At 37.5% G+C, this 18,407-nt stretch overlaps 1 protein-coding gene across 2 annotated transcripts in view; it reads left to right on the top strand.

Moving 5' to 3' along the window:
- Positions 1 to 18,407, top strand: part of RCAN2 (regulator of calcineurin 2) — a 229,708-nt gene that overhangs the window by 27,317 nt on the left and 183,984 nt on the right. For both annotated transcript variants that reach the window (XM_016158919.2, XM_016158918.2), the window contains exon 2: positions 10,454 to 10,680. In XM_016158919.2, coding sequence (XP_016014405.1) covers positions 10,456 to 10,680 — 225 coding nt within the window. In that variant the 5' untranslated portion in view covers positions 10,454 to 10,455. The remainder of the gene's footprint in view (positions 1 to 10,453; positions 10,681 to 18,407) is intronic.

Genomic DNA, 18,407 nt, shown 5'->3' with positions numbered 1-18,407 from the left:
AAAGAAAGAAAGAAAGAAAGAAAGAAAGAAAGAAAGAAAGAAAGAAAGAAAGAAAGAAAGAAAGAAAGAAAGAAAGAAAAATAGTCATAGCTCTGGGTAGAGGTTGGTGGTGTTACATTTCATTTGTTTTGCCAATGCCGTGAAATCTGGAGCTGTGCTTGCTGCCAGCCATTACAGGAAGAAGCAAGAATGCCCAACATATGGGAGGGGATGTAAAAATGTCAATAAATGAGTTCTCTTTGCCAAATGTAAATAACAACACACATGCAGACAGGAGAGCAGAAAGGAGGCAGTGGGCGGCCCTCCCAGGGTGGAGGATGCTTGGCTGGGGTTGGAGGGGTTGTGGTGAGATGAGAGCCTTCTTGTCAAGTATGCTGGAGCCTCTGGTTAAGAACTGATGGCATTTTTATCTAATTTGGAAAATGGTGCTGAAACGTAAGAGAGTGGCAAGTGAAACTTTAAGTCTGAAGCAGAAAATGTGTATTAGAAAGCTAAGTACATGGACTGAGAAAACTCAAAGTCCTAATATTTGGTCTTAAAGTTATGTCAAACCCTGGGCCTAACACAAAAGGAACTAAGAATAAAATTCAGATTTCCTCGAATTCCATTCAGTTCAAGAAATGTGAGAGGTTATCTTCCGAAGGTAAGGGCCCTGGTTAGCAACTACAGGTGGGGAAGACACCACCCCTGCCCTCGACATTGAGTGGAAGGTAAGAATAGGAAAAGTACAAGGAGAGGCAAAAAAAAGAGTCCTGAGAGAGAAGACAAACACACAATGGAGAGGGGTGAAGGTGGTGCAGGTGGTGCTCAGAGTGGCGCCTGAAGGCAGTGGCCCAGGAAGTGGCTTTCAGAATGAGTGGAATGTTGACAGGTGGGGATCGGGCCAGCGGGAGAAAAGCTTAGAATTGAGGAAAGCTTGAGCAAATTGGTCAGGGCCACACAGCTGTCTGTAAGTTTGATGCATATAAAGCCCTTAGAACAAAAGAAGCACTCAATAATTGTTTGCTGCTATTATTTTTATCATTATTGACAGAACTGGAACTTGATGCTGAGACTGAGCTTTTTTCTTAGCACTAATGAGAGAGTAGATAAATTTGGATAGGAAGACTATCATCTTCTTGTGGGTGTTCAGGTTCCTGGGCTGAAGAACTGTTTTTATTGAATTTATTAGAACTTAGGAAGTGGCAGAAGATTTTTAATATGGAAGTTACATGAACATTTAGCTGTATTTGAGAAAGAAAGTAGCATACGGTGAGGATTTTTTTCCCTCACTCTTCCTCCTTCCTTTTCTTCTTGCATTAAAAAAAACCTTATAAGGAAGCCAACCATTATCTGCTAATTTTATCAGGAGGAGGGAAACCTTCCTCCTTGGCCTCCTAATGAGTTCTGATCAGCTCTCCACTCGCCCCCTCCCCTGCCCCACCCCCACCCTTGCAGGAAGCCTTCTTGTGGGGCTTTTCTTGGCTGGAATTTCCTCAAAGGCGCAGTGTGTCTCACTCCCTACGCTTTTTCTTTTTCACTCTGTTTCTCCCAGGCACTGGATGCCCCATCTGACAGCAGAAGGTGACAGGATAATCTTACTTTGGCTACTATAGCAACCTTCACCTGCTTTGCTGCTCACTTTTGAAGTGTCATCTTCCAGTGAAAAGTTATTTTCCATGTAATTTCTTGGCTCTTCCAGAGGTTTGGGGTTTTCTTTAAGCTTCTTTTGGCAATAAATGAAAGGATGGTCTTCCGCCTCCATACTGGAGTCAAGAATACTTGTTCCACAATGGTCCAGGCATAGGGTACCACACAGAGCCATTCATTCCCCTTCCACTTTTTTTGTTCGTAAAAACGCAGTCAGAAATGATGAATCCATGACAACATTATACTGGCTCTGATTTGAGTTGTCAATTTACAAATAACTCAGGTTTAAAATTTTAAATTAAGTTCTATTGAAATTAACCTATGACATTTCTAGACTATTACCCTGTTGGAAATGAAGTTTCTTTAGCTGATCCCAGAGAGCCTCTCTCTAGCCTTTTCCATTCTGTAATGTGCCCCACGCACTCCCCATCACAGTTCCTTTGCCTTCTGGTTTCCAGGTGGGTTTAGCCAATAGGAGGTGCCAACAGATTAGAGAAGGAGAGCAAAGTGAGGATATTTATTCCTCTGGCACCGTCTTTGTGATGACCGTGGATGGGATATATCCCTCAAACAAAGGTTAGTTAGGGGGCTTCTCCTCATAGGGAGGAAAAGTAATTTTCCTTTCACTCTTCTAAGTTCTTCTGGCTGGTCTAGTGGTCATATAGACATGAGAACGATTAATAGGAGAAACTAACCAAATTCATTAAGTATATACATATATGGGGAATTTAAAAGAATATGGAACTAGAGGACAAATCGGGCAGTTGGGCCTTAAGTGCCATATTGAACTAAGGAGAAAGGTTGTGGGGAGGCAGGGGTGGGGGGGAGCACGATTTCAAAGGGTAGGATGGTAATTTTCATGGAGATAGAAAAGCAAGTGTTTTGTAAACAAATGTTTGCTGGGACACAGAGAGGACTTTGATCAAATGGGCCTTGATAGGTTCCTCCTTGTCTATCATACTAGTTCATATTAAACTATGGTTATTTATGATGATAGGTCCATTCCTGGAGCATGTCCCCTACATTTTTTCTCTTAGGCAGTTAGGGAGAGGGTCAAAGTTTTTTCAGAGTCTTTTCTGTTTTGAAATAACCATCTTATAGTAACCTCTATCTGCAGAAGCATAGTTTAGGGTGGCGAACCGTTCTGGAAACACATCCCCTTCTTTCGCCTCTTTAAGCATCTGGATAGTGCTAGCCCAGGATTTTGCACTATCTTTTGTGGTTTCCCTACACCATGCTCACACCTTTGTAAACAATCCCTTTATTAAACTCTTTCAAACTATTGGATTTGAGCATGCCATCTGTTTCTGGCTGAACCTTGACTAACACAATGACCAATGCTCTTCTCTTTTGGGTGAGTGCTCCCATATTACTTGTTTCATATAATGAATTTATGCTTCATCGTTGGTCATGCTTTGTATTTTTCTCTCTTTAAGAACAACCTCTTCACCCTCACACCCTTTGTAAAAATAATGTTTCCTCTCTCTGACTCTCTTCTCTTGCAGCCAGCCTGTTTGAAACACATTATCTTGATAATGTCAGCTAGGTTTGTGGGAATGGAATACAAATGTCCTGCTTTTCCTGTCTGACCCTGGGTAAATTTAAGGGCCTTCCTTCCCTTTTTATTTCTTCCATGGGAATGATAAACAGGATTTTCAGACCCTCCTAGGAGATTATGGGCATTAAAACCCTACAGGGCTAGAGACATTACCATTGGCAAATTTGTTGGCCTATCACTGCTGTAGAATTCGGTACGAAAGGAGATCATGGAAACTTGCTTCCCCACCCCCTTAACTTCGTAAAAATTCATAGGACCCTGCTTCCTTGGGGAATTGAATTAATTGAGTTATATTGTCTTTGTGGGAGCTTAAGGTGGACTGAGGCTTCAGAAGGTGTCCTGAAGGGAGCCATGAATGAAGAATGTGGATAATCTCCTTTGAAGCCCATGAGTTGAAAACTGCATGCTCTTTATTCTTTCAAGACTGATCCCAAATGGTATCAAGAATAGCATGAGGTTCACACAGCTCAGCAGGTGTGAGAATTCTGCAGCTGAATTAAATAGGTTCCATTATATTTCAGAAAAAGCTCTAATGGGTTTCATGGAGCACAGCCTAAGAATATCATATCTCTCCTTTGTATCTCAGGATAGTTGGGATGGCTTTTTGCTACTAATATTATACTTTAATCTCCTTGTAAGAACAAAAACGGGCAGAAAGCCTTGCTTATCCCTAAGAGGGTCTAAATATTAAAATACCAAAAGATGACAAAAGGACCTCACCCATAAAGCCAGAACAAAAAAATGAAAGCTGATAATATAATTTAGTTGTAAAATTGTTATTGTTATTTACTTAAACATTTTTATCTAATAAGCTCGTTTTGTCTCAGGTATCATTAAAGAATCATTTAATTTTACAGCTCAAGGAATTTTAAATAGTGCAAAACTTTAAGTTGAGGTTTCTATTGTTTAAAACTTTCGACTGGATTCGTTTAAGCTTATATTCAATTTAAGAATAGCTACAGGCATTTCTTCTCTACTACTTATTAATACAACATTGCATTCTTAGTTTTTACCAATAACATTCAAGCTGACATTATCTTCTTTAGGTTCCTTTACACTAATATCTTACAATCTGTTTACTGTTTTCCAATCAAAACTGAACTTAAAGCCAGAATGAATTATTCATTAATCATTTCTATTTATCCTATTTCCTTATTTATTCTCCTCAGCTGGTCATAACATAAATTGAGGCACATTTGTTCCTGTTTTGTTACCCTTGTTGCAAAAAGTTTTAGATCCCTGTTCTTAATTTAAAAAGCATATTAAAAAAAAAAAAAGATGTCTTGGATCTTTAGCATTCTTTTGTCTAAGGAAAAATAAATCCAAACTTAAGTTGCTTTTTGTATGTTCTGCTCATTTTTTCTCCCTTTCTGGATCATTATTTCATATATTTTTTAAAAAACCTCATGTTCCAGTTTGAATAACCTAGAAGTTGAAAGACATAGGCAGGTATGTTATGGACATTAAATTAAAAATTTCAACATTTGAGAAAGTTCTTGTTAAAGGTTTTAAGTTCCCACTTCTAGAGCATCTTTAAGCCCAAAGTTAGACAGGTGCCTATTTTCTTGTGTATTTTCTTCTAATATTGGAAAGATAAAAATCTCAAAGTGAGAAGAGACCTTAAAGGAAATGCCAGCCACCATCTTCCTGGTCCTTGGATTCCCTCTGTGACATCCATCCAGACTGAATTGCTCTATGGAGCTTACTGTTTGCCTGTCAATGATACGAGTTGCTCGCTTAGATTTGAGGCAGAACATTTCTGTTTTAACCTGAATTGTTAAAAGATCCATGGCTCCTTTTATTAAATTGAATTCCTCCTCCCTGGTTAGATTTCTAGTCTCTTAGCACCATACACAAAAATTCCATTTCCTCTTTCAAAATTTGAGGGCAATTGTGATTTCACTCAAGACTTCTTTCCTTTTCTTCTCTATGCTATATCTTCCCTTCTTCTTAGATGACATGAGTTTTGACCCCTCAGTAAGACTGGCCAGTCTTCTTAGAAAAAAATTGCAATTTTCTGTAGTGGGTGGTTCTCAGAATTGGCCGTGATGTTCTCTCCATGTTGAGGGGACTCAAGATGAGATTATCACCCTTTCAAGGTGGCATTAACCATTTTTATAGGTCACATATCACATTATTAGCAGAGTGATTTTATGTAATAGTGAAGCTAGTATGAGCATCTCCATGGATATTTACAATTTTATTTGTCTTGCCATGGCTCTCTGCCATTCTCATGAGCTTATTTGTGATTCCCCCTTCCTTTCATACACAGTTTTAGACTTTCCAGACCGGAATGACTATTGGCAAATGCATGGTTCCCCATTCTAATGAGCTATATCTTATTCCTCGAAAGGGTAATGTTTTAGGCTTTTTCAATTCAGAAATCCGAATCTCATGCATATTGTTAATGCTGGGACAATAGTGATGTCCAACAGAATCAGATGCCTTGGATTTAATTGTACCACATAAATGTTAGGAATGAAAGCAGTGAGTTTTGGAAAGATTAATTCCTTGTGCAAAAACTCAGTAATGTCTAGATAATCCAAATTTATTTCAAAGGAGAGAATTTATTCACTTATTTATGTAACAAACATTTAGTTGCTTCTTCTTTGATGCTAAATAGGCATCTTTAAGTTTCAGATGGCTAGTCTTCACAGTAGGAACTATACTATCACCATTTTAAGTTTGTTGTTGTTTTTTTTTTTAATGTTTAATAAGTGCTATCAGGTTATCTGAGGATCTTGGATGAAATCATTTTCCCATTATAGCAAAGTAATTAAGTAGTTGAAAATCTTCCTCTCTTCAGGCTTCCCCCTCTGCTAAAGACAGACAAGTTCAATCATTTATACTCTCAGTGCTACTAACTTTGTAATATTTAAATAAACTATACCATTGTTGGTGATGTTTACGGCAGAGGTATTTGTTTTTATGTTAATTATTCTCTTTTTCCTTAGGAATATCTTTCCCTTCTAATGAGTTCTTTCAACCAAGCTCCTACCAAATATCAGTTTCTACTCTTTTCTCATTTTAATTACATGGGCTTGACCCTCATGGACAGTCTTTATTGTATGAAACTTGTTTGAAACTTGTTTACACCCTTGACAGTAGTAGATGGCAACCACCTCTGTACTACCAGATATCTATCGACTCATTCTTGATGAGCCGATACATGGTAATGAATAACTTTAATTCAGATGTCATTTTGGAGGCTTTAAGAGACATTCGCTTGCTTCATTTCATTTGATGGTCACACTAGACAGGACCATAGTGTTTCTCCATTTTGCTGACAAGAAAACCATAGCCCAGAAGGCTTGTATTTTATAGAAGGGCTAGAACCCAAGTATGCCACCAGGGATCTTTCCAGTATTTCATAAAGAGGTCTCCTCTCTGCATCTAAAGAAGTTTTGAGGTTCTCTCAGGAGAGGTTTTATATTTTAAAAGTGGGCAGTGGTTTTCCTTTTCTCAATGCTTGTGAAGTTTATGCTTTCCAGATGTCAAACAACAGAAGAGTGGTTAAATAAATATGACAGATCCATACAGTGGGTTCTATGTGGCTATTAAAATAAACATTTTCAAAGGATATATAATGATGCAGGGAACTGCTCTTGATTATATTAGTGTTTTCAGAAAGAAGTGGAATACTAAACAGCAGGATCTCAATCTCATTTTAAAAATTACATGTGAAAAAAGCACTGGTAATAAATATACCAAAATATTAGCAGTTTTCTCTATGTAGTAGGATTACGGTTTATTTTTATTTTCCTTTATTTTTTTTATAACTTTCTCTTTTTTCCATCTTTTTCTTCAGTGAACTCATATAATCAAAAAACATAAGTGTTGTTTCAATTATAGTCTGCAGATTTTTTTTTTTAATTTTAGCTAGAGGAATCCTTTGAGTAACGTTTGCAATCTTTGATTTATAAAATTATATAAATCAAACCTTAAATGGAAACGAATAGGTAGTTTTCATTATTAGTATATAAATTTGAAATAAATGGTATGTTATTAGTGTTTATATTTTAAATTGTCCATTACAACTCTCTTGACGGTCTGTTATTTCCTGAAAGTGACTCCTTTTTTCATAATTCATTAATTCAAACATCATTGTGAAGGCTTCCTATCTGTATCAGGCTGAAGATGAAATATAATATATCACACTGATGAATACAGCTCAGTTTCTGCCCTCAAAAAATACCAATCTGGCTGGAAATACAGACCAGTAAAGCAGTCATTACAGTGCAGGATGATCCATGAATGAAGGCTGGGCAGGACACTCAGGTGCAAAGGAGGGATAGGCCCTGGGAGAGGTTGGGAAGCTTTCCCAGGAGAGTTGCCTTGAGCTGAAGACAGCTGTTCTCTCTTGGATAACCAACCTCAGATTTAGAAATAAGGACAACACATGCAAATCTTCTTATGCAATTGTTGCCTCAAAGATGTTTACAGTTGTTAGGAGTTTCTAAGTTAAAAAAATAAACTATTTCTGGCTGTAGGACCTTCATATTTCTTTATTAGAGAGTTCTTTTCATCTTCAGAGTTTCCCTTTCTTTCTGTGTATTGGGGTTTACTAAAGGTTAGTGGTAATATGAAAGCATAATAGTCTTGCTCTGAGATTATCGTAATGATGTCTTTTTATAGTATTTCGTATTACGTATCCTTTTATGTAGTGGTTAATACTGACTTTGATCACTTCTTTCATTCCTATTTCATTCCTCAGCCCCTTCCTACTCTACTGTGGGAGGCAGAATAGAAGTTTTTGTTCCTGTTTTATGATAAACTGACTCATATAATGATCATTTGACTTTTCCAAATTATGAGGTGAGTCAGTAATGAAACTGGAAAGAGAAATCAGGTATCCTTTGTTCAAAGCTCTGAATTCTAAAATATTTCTGCATAGAAGTAGAATAGGTTGTTGGCCAAAAATGCATTCACCTTTTAAATCTCCACTGAAAGTAATGAGCTTAAAATAAAGTCTCATGAAGCTAATCCTATTGTTACAGTTTAGAACAGAAGTTAAGGCCATTTGAGTAGATTAAAATGAGTCCCGAGTGAGGCTTATTATTTGGTTTATTTAATTAATTAGTTCAGCAATAGATTTTAATTCTTTTTGGAAAAAGAATAATTGAAGTATTCTCAGATCCATTTAAGAAAATTTTGGGATTTTTTTGGATTAATTTAAACATTTTTAAATAAGAAGGACAGAATTATGATCAGAATTGACACTTCATATCTATATTTCGTGGTACTGGATGATTATGACTTCATTATCAAAAGGTTTTCCTATAATCCATTAATCCAAATAATACCATTTTAATGCTCTTAGTAATTATTTTTACTATTAAAATAATTGGTACTCTAATAATAAATGATGGTTATTATGCATGTTACAGAAATATCTAAAGCAACAGTATAATTGAAATAAAAGAAAATAGATTCACATAAGTATTTCATTGAAGTTTTTTCTCCAAATTAAAAATATTCATATATTTTGGATTAATTATAGAATAAAACAAAGCTTAAAATATATACTGTATTTTTATTTAAAATAAATATTTTGTTGATTTCAATACAGAAAATGTTGAATTAATTAGAGTTTTAAGAACTTTAGATATAAGAATGGTTCTATTATATTTTACATAGAATAAAATTTTTATTTACCACAATTACAACAATCTGATTTTAGATTTATAATCTCAAACTCTTTAATTTTTGGCTTCTGTCCCAGCCATGCCTAAGATTTTATATGTAATGTGTTATTTATATTACCATCATATAATACTTATCAGGATACTATTTGAGTTTTGTTTCCAGGAAAAATAAAAATAAAAAACATAACCTTATCATCATGAGACATTCCGAATTGAAGAGAAACATAAGCTGAAACTTATATTTGTCTGGGGATCCAGACTTTGTGTTTAAACTTAATGAGGGCTGTGTGACGTTCCGTGGTACCCACCTTTCTGTTCTTTGCTCTGAGGTTCTCCAGTGCTGGAAATGGGGAAAATGGACCTTACAGAGGATCCAGTAGCCATGTCATAACCGCCAGTCAATCTTACCTGTATACCTTTGGGCAAGGTATTTGACCTTCTAGGACTTTAATAATTGAGGTTTGAACATAATATAATGAAAGGCATGAAAATCGATATTAAAAAAGTATGTGGGGAGACAGATAAAATGTACTAAATTATGTACCAGTATCAAAAAAGGGAAAAACTCTCCAACTGGTTGCAGTTGAGTAGAATTTTGAATCTAAGAGGTGAGGAAATAATAGAATGATGCAACACAGCTAGATGAGATTAATTCTGGAAAGCTTCCTAATGGGGGCGACGAAGGAGGGGAATCTATATACTATGAATCAACCAAATAGTACTGATTTTCAGGATCCAAGATTCACAAATTACTAAGACTAATCATCCCATGCAAACGATGTGTATGTGTGTGTGTGTGTGTGTGTGTGTCCTCATTGTGGATAAACTGTGATCTATTAGAGTTACCATAATCAGGATTCAGGTGGAAATGAAGGAGATTGTACTTCCTTAGATATAGACTTGTACTAATTTTGATCTGCTTCATTTCTGTGGTATAGGAGCATGAGCTCTGGTGCCAAACTCCCTGAGTTTGAATACTAGTCCTGCCACTTTGTCATTGACCTTGTAAAAGTTACTTACTTGCTTTGTTCCTAAGTTTTTCTTTGTGTAAAATGGAAATAGTATTGGTACCCATCTCATCGACTATCATGGAAATGAAATAGTTTAGTTAATGTATGTAACTCATTTAGAGCAGTTCCTGGAACTCAGTAAAGAATTGGCATTGGTAGTGGTGGTGGTGGCAGCAGTGGTGGTGGTGGTGGTATTATGTAACTCATCATGTAACTTAGCACTTTCCCACGTGCATTTTTGTTTGAGTCCATTTGATTGTCGTAAGGAAGCAAAGGCTTAGATAACATATAACTTTCTTGAGTCCCAATTCTAGTCAATTCTGGGAAGCTAGGCTAGAGCCCTCGACCTCCAACTCTTATCCTGGTTAAGTGGGAGGTTTTTGATGATAACACTGACTAGATGCTTGCCCAGAAGTAGGGCTGCATGGGAAATTGTGTCTCGGAGATCAAGGGGATAATGTGAACTTGCCGGGTCTTCTCCCTTATAACCCTTGCTTCTTCTCCTAATCGTACCCCCTGGTATGCTCCAGGCACTGTAGAACTGTGAGCTAAACACCAAGTTTTAAGGGATCGAGTGCTACTCTAACACATGTCCATTTTTACATCCTCAGGAATGAGAGGAGAATCTTATTTCATTGGAATGAGGAGCCCTGGGCAGCAAGGGTGCCTCCCAGAAGATGGAGGACTTTTCTTGCTCTGCTGTATAGACAGAGACTGGGCTGTAACTCGGTGTTTCGCAGAGGAAGCTTTTCAAGCAATCACTGACTTCAACGACCTTCCCAACTCGTTGTTTGCATGCAACGTTCACCAATCAGTGTTTGAAGGAGAAGAGAGCAAGGTAATAAGACTTTCCTGTTCCTGAAACATGGGAGGCTGTGGCATTATCCCAAAATATTTCCATGGCTCATTTGTGGTTGATGTTTTGAATTTTTTAAAAATGTTTATCTGGCTTTATTCTTGGCATGAGAGCAGGAGGAGAAAAACCTTTTCTTTTATCAGCCAAGTTTGGAGGTGCTTATGACAAGGTTGTTGATGAGACTGTGTTGAGATGAGATCTCGTCATCTGTGACTTGTAGGTCTATCTAACAAAACAAGTGGTGTGAGGAATAGTGATTGCAAGGAGATATCCTTTGAGCTATGAAGCAGATGTCACAGAGAGAGAGAGAGAAAGAGAGAGAGAGAGAGAGAGAGAGAGAGAGAGAGAGAGAGAGAGAGAGAGAGAGAGAGAAAGAGAAAGAGAGAGAGAGAAATAGAAAAGAGAAATTATTTTCCCCTGTTTTGCCAAAAACATAATTTGCCTTTCTCAAAACAGCACAAGCTCTCTTTCATCCCTACCCCTCCTGCAGTTTGATGAGTACTCTAAAAATAGCTGTAATCCAAGTACTGCTGCAGTTTAAAGGTATGTTGGTTGGCCCTCTGAGTCTTGCTTTGCCCACTGGTGCTACAGTGGGTGGAATTGTTATGTATGTATTGTAAGAATTTGAAAGTGGTTAATTCCTTGATTTGAAATGATTGGAGAATGAGGTTGTCTATTTATAAGCATTTTCCAAGTGAAACTTCCCATTTCAAGAGACAAACTTGATTTAGTGTAAATATTCTTGGAAACAGAGTAAATATTCTATTTGGAGATCTTTCATTTTAGATTTCTCTGACCTTTTAAGTGGGATATCTAAATAGATCAAATCTTCCCTTGTGGACATGGGTTTCTAATTGTGAATATTCATTATAATACTATGTTGTAAAACATGGCCAACATTTTTCTAAAAACTGAAATATGTGGCTCTGTGTGAGATGTTAGAGTAGGATTTATGATTGCTGTTTCACAAGCTTGGGCTATTTTTGCCAATTGATAAAGTCTAAACTTCACTGTTTGAAAATGATTACTGGAAATATTTTTTTTTCTGGATTTTATTGGTTTTATAAGCAATTGATAGCCCAGAGGATTAGGAATGCTTTCAAGCCATTTAAAGAAAGATTTTTACAATAATATTGTTTCGGAGTTGCACAATTAAAAAAATAGGCTAAAAATAGTTTGAAATCCAAGGACTTATATGTGATTAGAAACTCCAGTGCTGTGGTCACTGGATATTTTGAAGTAAACAAATAACACATAGCCTGTCTGACAGAAACTGAGACTTTTGCACTTGGATTATAATCAGGTTATAACAGAGATTATAATGTAAACAGAGCAAGTAATTTCTCCTGAAATCTACCTGACATTAACTATGAAATAAGTTTCCATGTTTCTCATTTTATCATCTACTTATCTAAATATCAACAATCAGAAGGATTTTCCCCAGAGGTTTAGCGGGGATTTTGATTCTTTCCTGATTAAATATTTCCTGGTAGATTAAAACAAAAAGACCTAGGAAAGAGCTAATCTCATTCAGGAAAGCTGCTCAAGTATGGCTGATCAACTGAGCCAGAATTCCCTATGAAAAAAGACAGAGGCTTGGGGAGGGTTCATGGGAATTTGCCCACATCTGTTTTGATATTTTGATCTGTGATTGAATAGTGGATTACATAATATTCTCATTTAATTTGAATACATTACATCTTGCCAAGTAGCATTTGGTTTTTAAATGATCTTGATAAAATTTTAAGGGGAATCAATAAGATGGATGTAGTTCAATGAAACCAGGTTCAAATTATTTGGATCACGTTTTTGGCCAAGAAGTTCAATTTTATAATTAGACAATGTCTACATAATTAAATTTACTAAAGCAGACAGAAAGTCTTCCACCTTGGTGTGATTTTGTAGCCTTCGTTTGTGGAGAGTCTCTCCGATATCAAATAATTTGATGTAGGTTCTGTTTAGATGTAATTATAATATGCATGGTTTGAGGGTGACAAAGCAAAATCATCAGATACCAAATGAGTTGGCAGTAGCCAGGAAGCATGATCACTGAAACTCTAGGAAAAAAAATTGTTTGAAGAGTCTTAGTGGTTCCTCCTTTTCACCCCCACATGTTTCTCTTCAAGTTATAGGCCTTTCTATTCTCTTTACTTCCATTTTTTCACTATGTTAATAAAACCTGTGGTCTTATACACCATTCTCTCAGGATATTCTTACCATAACATTCAAAGTTCATGAATCTGAGCCATGAAGGCTGATGATAGTAATCTTTCTCATAGGGTGGACATTTTGGGGATTGTGCTAAATTGGTGGGGAGATATTTTTAGGCAGAGGGGGAAAAAAAGCAAGAATCCTTTTTAGCACTTGTACTTGCCTGTGGTCAGAGCTGGCCATGGTGATTGTCTAAAATATTTGGCTTTGAGAAGATGTCTTCAGCAGCCTGGAATTATATCGGGAGATAAGACATCAGAAATGATCTTAGTATTCATTTCAGAGGTCCAGGTGGGTTAAGTGGTAACATATTTAGCTAGTTTTGGCAGAGTCTTTTCTTTTTTGGCACAATCCACTTTCTACTTTTGATTCATTGTTTCTTAATATTGATGGGCTAAAATTTAGCTTGTTTCTTGCAATATTATAAAGCATACATTTTAACTTCCTTAGCAGGATAGAAATTAAAGGTTTTGCATTCTATCATGAATGAGTACTGCAACAATCTCTTCTCTATTTTTCCACCTGTCTGAGACACTGTTTCTAAGCTCTTTTCCTTTTTGAGGCAGTTTGGAAGGTACTGAATTGGACTACTCTTAATAAAGGTAACACCGCAGGTTATGATCTTCTGGTTATATATGTTCGTGTTTATCGAAGTGAAATACTCTGATGGGCTCATCTCTGCTTTGGGAGGGCCATGGTGTTCACTTCTTTTTCATTAGGCAGAACGCTGTGAGATCGTATTTTGATTTGATGCTTTTGCAAGCAGTGAGCACATACTTTAATGTGGCTTGTTGGGGGTCCAGATGGTTGAGATTTGTTTATACGATGCAAAGGGAACCAAGAACTGGAGGAAATTGGCATCTGAAACCAATAAATGCAGATTGCTGTTTGCATGCTCCAGCTTGAAGCACAAATATTTTTTTGTGAAACATATTTAAGAGCTAGGATGTTCACAGCATGCAACACCTAAAAGTTACTAGGGTTCATTTCCTCTTGGCATGATCCCCTGGGTTTACCTTTCTGCATCCAGCTGGGCCACAAAAGTCATCTTGAGATGGGTGAGGCTGAAGGGACATCTTATGGGCTGACCTCTGTCTGTGCTGAAGATATGTAAGAGTCTGCTCAATGGGACTTTGGCACTCATTGATAGCTAATGAAAAACAGTGAAACAAACACTGTGAAACATTAGCTAAATACAATTTAAAAAAAAAAGCATGAAAGGTAACTTTATAATGGCCTCCAAAAATATGAATTCATTAATAATGATAATAATTACAGCAGCAAACACTTGTATAGCATGTAGCAAGGTGCAGGGTGCTCTTCCAAATGTTTTATGGGCATTAAGTCTTTTAATCACCATGTTAACCCTATGAAGTCGTATCTTTCTGCCTCTCTGCTTCCTGGGCACAGTTGGCAGGACTGTGTTCCCTGGACCCCTCTGGCTCGTTCTGAACAACGTGTAAGCAGAAGTGACCTGTGTCATTCTCAGGTCAAGCATTTAATTATCAATGTTTGCCCCTGAAGAATGTTCTTTCCACACTGCCAAGGCAACTGGCTTTGTGCCAGGTAGTGCCTGCTCAGACAGTTGGGTCATGATGACAATTACACAGAGAATCCTGACCAACCTATGATGAACATGCAATGTGACAAGAAGAAAAACAAAAACAAAAACCTTTGTTGATTTAAGCCACTGGGTTTTAAGGGTTTGTTGTTAGAGTATCAATTAGTCCGTTTATGTTGATACGGTAAGTACGATTATCCCTATTTTTGATATGAGGACACTGAGGCACAGAGAGGTTGTCCATGGTCTCACAGCTAGTAGTGGCAGAGCAGGAATTCAAACCTTGTCTGTCAAGCTACAGAGTCTGGGGTTGTAAACATTATGCAATACTTTTTCTTGATATACAAATATTTATTGAAAACAGGTATGGTACTTTGCTCTGAGTATGCAGTGGTGAACCAGATAGCATAAACTCACTGGATTTAAAGTCTACAAGAGAAAACAATTCGAAATAAGCAAACAAATAAACATAACAAATGCTCAAAGTGATGCTAAATCAAAAGGGCATTTAATATATCTTTTCAGCTATTTTTCATTGCCTTAATACACAGACATATACATATACATGTCCATATATATATACACACAAATATGCACAAGATTTTTTTGTTAGGTTTTGTTTTGTTTTGTTTTCAGTAAGGGGGCATTTCTGCCAACCATTAAAGAACATATTCCACCAGAATGAGCATAAGATAAGAGACCTAACTCTGCCGCTCTCTTAGGCTTTGTACTTCTCATAAATGGATCATCTCAATACATTGAGAGTGGCTGGAGTGATTCTGATGTTCAATGATGTATTTTTTTCATTCGACATGGCCACGAAATATAACCAGTTCCTTCTTCTCGAGCTCAGAAGAGGAAGCACCGATCTAGTCTCACCCTGGCAACAGCATGAGGGCGCCCTCAAGGGTTTTTAGAGTTATAGCTGATGACTTATGATGTTTACGTTATTCCCCACAGAGGATTTGCCTCCACTTTAATGTGTAGGGAAATGTGAACGTGCACTTTGTGCTTTACCACTACAGATCTTCAATCTCTTTATCAGCAGTACTGAAACCTGAAAAGCTCTGATAACTGAGACTTTCTTTATAACTTATTTTGAGACAAAACCTTTCTTGACCTATTCATTCAAAATCTAACCTGCACTGATGGAAAATTCTCTCTATAGTATGAATATTCATCTTCCTCTCTGCAGAAATATTTCTGTCTTTAACTGCCAGGGGCTTCCCCAGACCTTACTGGGGCATTACATGATATGAGACAAATGTACCACATTGCATTTCCAGATCCCCAAATTCTGAATCCCAAACATATCAGGCCTCATGAGTCTTAAACAGCAGGTTGTGGACCTGTAGAATATATAAAAATGCACCCATCTGCCTCCCATGTTCAAAAAGAAGAATGAATGCATCACTGAAATCTGGAATGACAATGGCATAGAGTGATTAAACATATTTTTCCCATAATGAGATGCTCATGTTTATTGGCAAGAACGGACACTTTGGAGCCAGGCTGAGCACTGTGTATGGATACTACCTGTGCACCTTCCCAAGCCAAACTCTGACAGTCTCTGAGTCCCCTCCTTTGAGTGTCTACAGTTTAAAGCTTCTGGCCTTGACCTGCTGTCACTGCTGTGCTGCCCACCCCTTCTCTTCTTTCCTGACTAATGATCTGGTCTGGGTCCAGAGACACGCCCACTCAATCAGAGAGATAGTCCACTGTTTCAGGCATGTGTTTTTCTTCACTCCAGGGAGCATCTATTGTAAAACATTTTGTTTCTCTTCATTTGCGTTTATTTTCTCTCCAGACTCTGACATCTTTGAAGGAATGACATACAAAATTTGTATTACTCTTTTTTTTGTTTCCAGCACCTTACATGAGGCCTGACACACAGTAGGTACTTAATCAAGATTGAATTGAACTTCCGCTTTAATAGTGACTAAATTAAGACACAGAAGGATGAATTTGCCAAGATCAGCCGATTAGAGATGTAGCAAAGAGCAGAGCGAGGCCTCTTGACTTTTAGGTCTAGTTCATTATTTCTCTTACCTCTCCATCTCTCAATTCTGTGGCCGACAGATCTAGAAATAAAATTGGCTATCCATCAGCGTGAACTTTCAAAAGAATGTAAGGCAAAGAGAACTCAGGTGATCAATAGCAAGACTCAAGCTAAACTTAAATACACTGAGCCCAAATTACTCTTGTAGTTAAGATACAATACTCATATGAGTAAACCTATTTTATGTCCATTTATATTTACGTGGTGTTTAAATTTTTCAGAGGTGAATGACCTGTTCAGTAAGCCAAGTAAGGAAAAAATTAGAAGTGTCTTAAGCACATTTGTTTGCATAATTACTCTTAAAGAAGAAAAAGGAGAAGTAAGAAAAGAAAAAGGCAGCAAGGAAAGCTGAACCCCTGCGTTTTGGAAAACTTTAGGAAATGCGACAGAGACGATTTAAGGCTGGTTGAAAAATTCATGCTAAGGATATGCAGCAAAGGATGAACAAGCAGATAATAACTTACTATAGGTTAAGTGTTGCTGAATATAGGTTGAAAACAATATAAGTGAAGTGAACTTTTGTGACCCGAGGGTGGGGAAATGATAACCAAGCATTCGTTTTAAATATTAAGCAGGTAACAGTCAAATTTACACATAAGATATTTAAGGAATACTTAGAAGTTTCACTGTTTCTTTTGTGTTATTCCATTTTCATAGTTAGAAATGACATTTCCAGATGTGTTTGTTGTTTTACAGAATGTCTACCTTATTAAAAAACAGGGTATGTCATTGTACTCAGTAAGTAAGTCCTGTTTTCTCTTTTCTCTGGACAATGACTAGGAACCATAATTAGTCACCAGCTAATCACTTGGGAACACCTGCCAGATGAGAGGCCCAGCGTGGGGCAGATTTGAAAGCTGCTATAGGACATTCCTGGAACCTTAACCTTTCTTGAAGTGACTAAAATATTCCAGAGGCATATTTGGTGTCTTGCTTCTCTAGAGCTAAGTGACTCCTGAGGCTCAAGAGCCTGACAAGCTACTTTAAATGCCACACTTAACCACCTGAAAATAACTGAGGCAGTGGAAAGAATTAAGCCCAAAGCATATAGAGTTGAGAGCATTTGGTTTCTTGATGGCACCCGGGGAAAAAACCACTGCTGTGTTTCAGTTAGTCTGAGATGATATTAAAGAGGGGCATGCACCTCTTTTTGCTTTTTGGAAAAATGGAAATACTCGGAAGCTACCTTATATGGTTTGCATCAGAGTTGCTACTAGCCAACAGAGTGACTCTGAATTTTAGAAGACGCCGCCATACTTCAGAAGCAGTCTTAGGGTATACTACTTGGAGAAAGTTAGGTGAATTTGAAAAAACCGTGCCCTTTCCTCTGGGCCGAAGAGGTGGATGAAGACCTGAGCAGTTGTGGGTGGCTCAATAGGTGGAGGGCAGGCTGGATTTTATCCTCTGTTCTCTTCCTGGGCCAGGAGCCCTGAAGAAGTCTACCAAAGACACAGTTATCACAGGAGCCCCGGTCGTAATGAGATAATTTTCAATTATTTCAAATTTAAAAGGATCCATAAATCAAGGATGACAATTGAGTTCTGCTGCTTAAGAACTTTCCTATTTCAGAGGTGGTTTCAGAGAAGGAGCGAGAAAATAATAAGCTTGCTGCTGCTGCTGCTGCTGCTGCTGCTGCTGCTGCTGCTGCTGCTGCTGGTGATGATGATGATGATGATGATGATGATTTGCTCTCACCAGCTGAAATGGCATGGGCTTCACCCTGTCTTTCTTGACTTCCTCTATTTTGGTCTCAGTTTGGTAGTCCTGAAATTCTTGACCAACTTAAAAATAATCAGAGAAAACAGAGAGTTTGCATGTGAACTTTCAAACTCCACCAGGTAGCCTTCACAGCAGGCCTGACATTTAGCTCAGTGGGTG

This window comes from Rousettus aegyptiacus, unplaced genomic scaffold (assembly GCF_014176215.1).
Source record: "Rousettus aegyptiacus isolate mRouAeg1 unplaced genomic scaffold, mRouAeg1.p scaffold_m13_p_1, whole genome shotgun sequence".
Classification (NCBI taxonomy): Eukaryota; Metazoa; Chordata; class Mammalia; order Chiroptera; family Pteropodidae; genus Rousettus; species Rousettus aegyptiacus.
The sequence above is the reverse complement of the archived record's forward strand: the minus strand, read 5'-3'. Positions and strand labels throughout refer to the sequence as shown.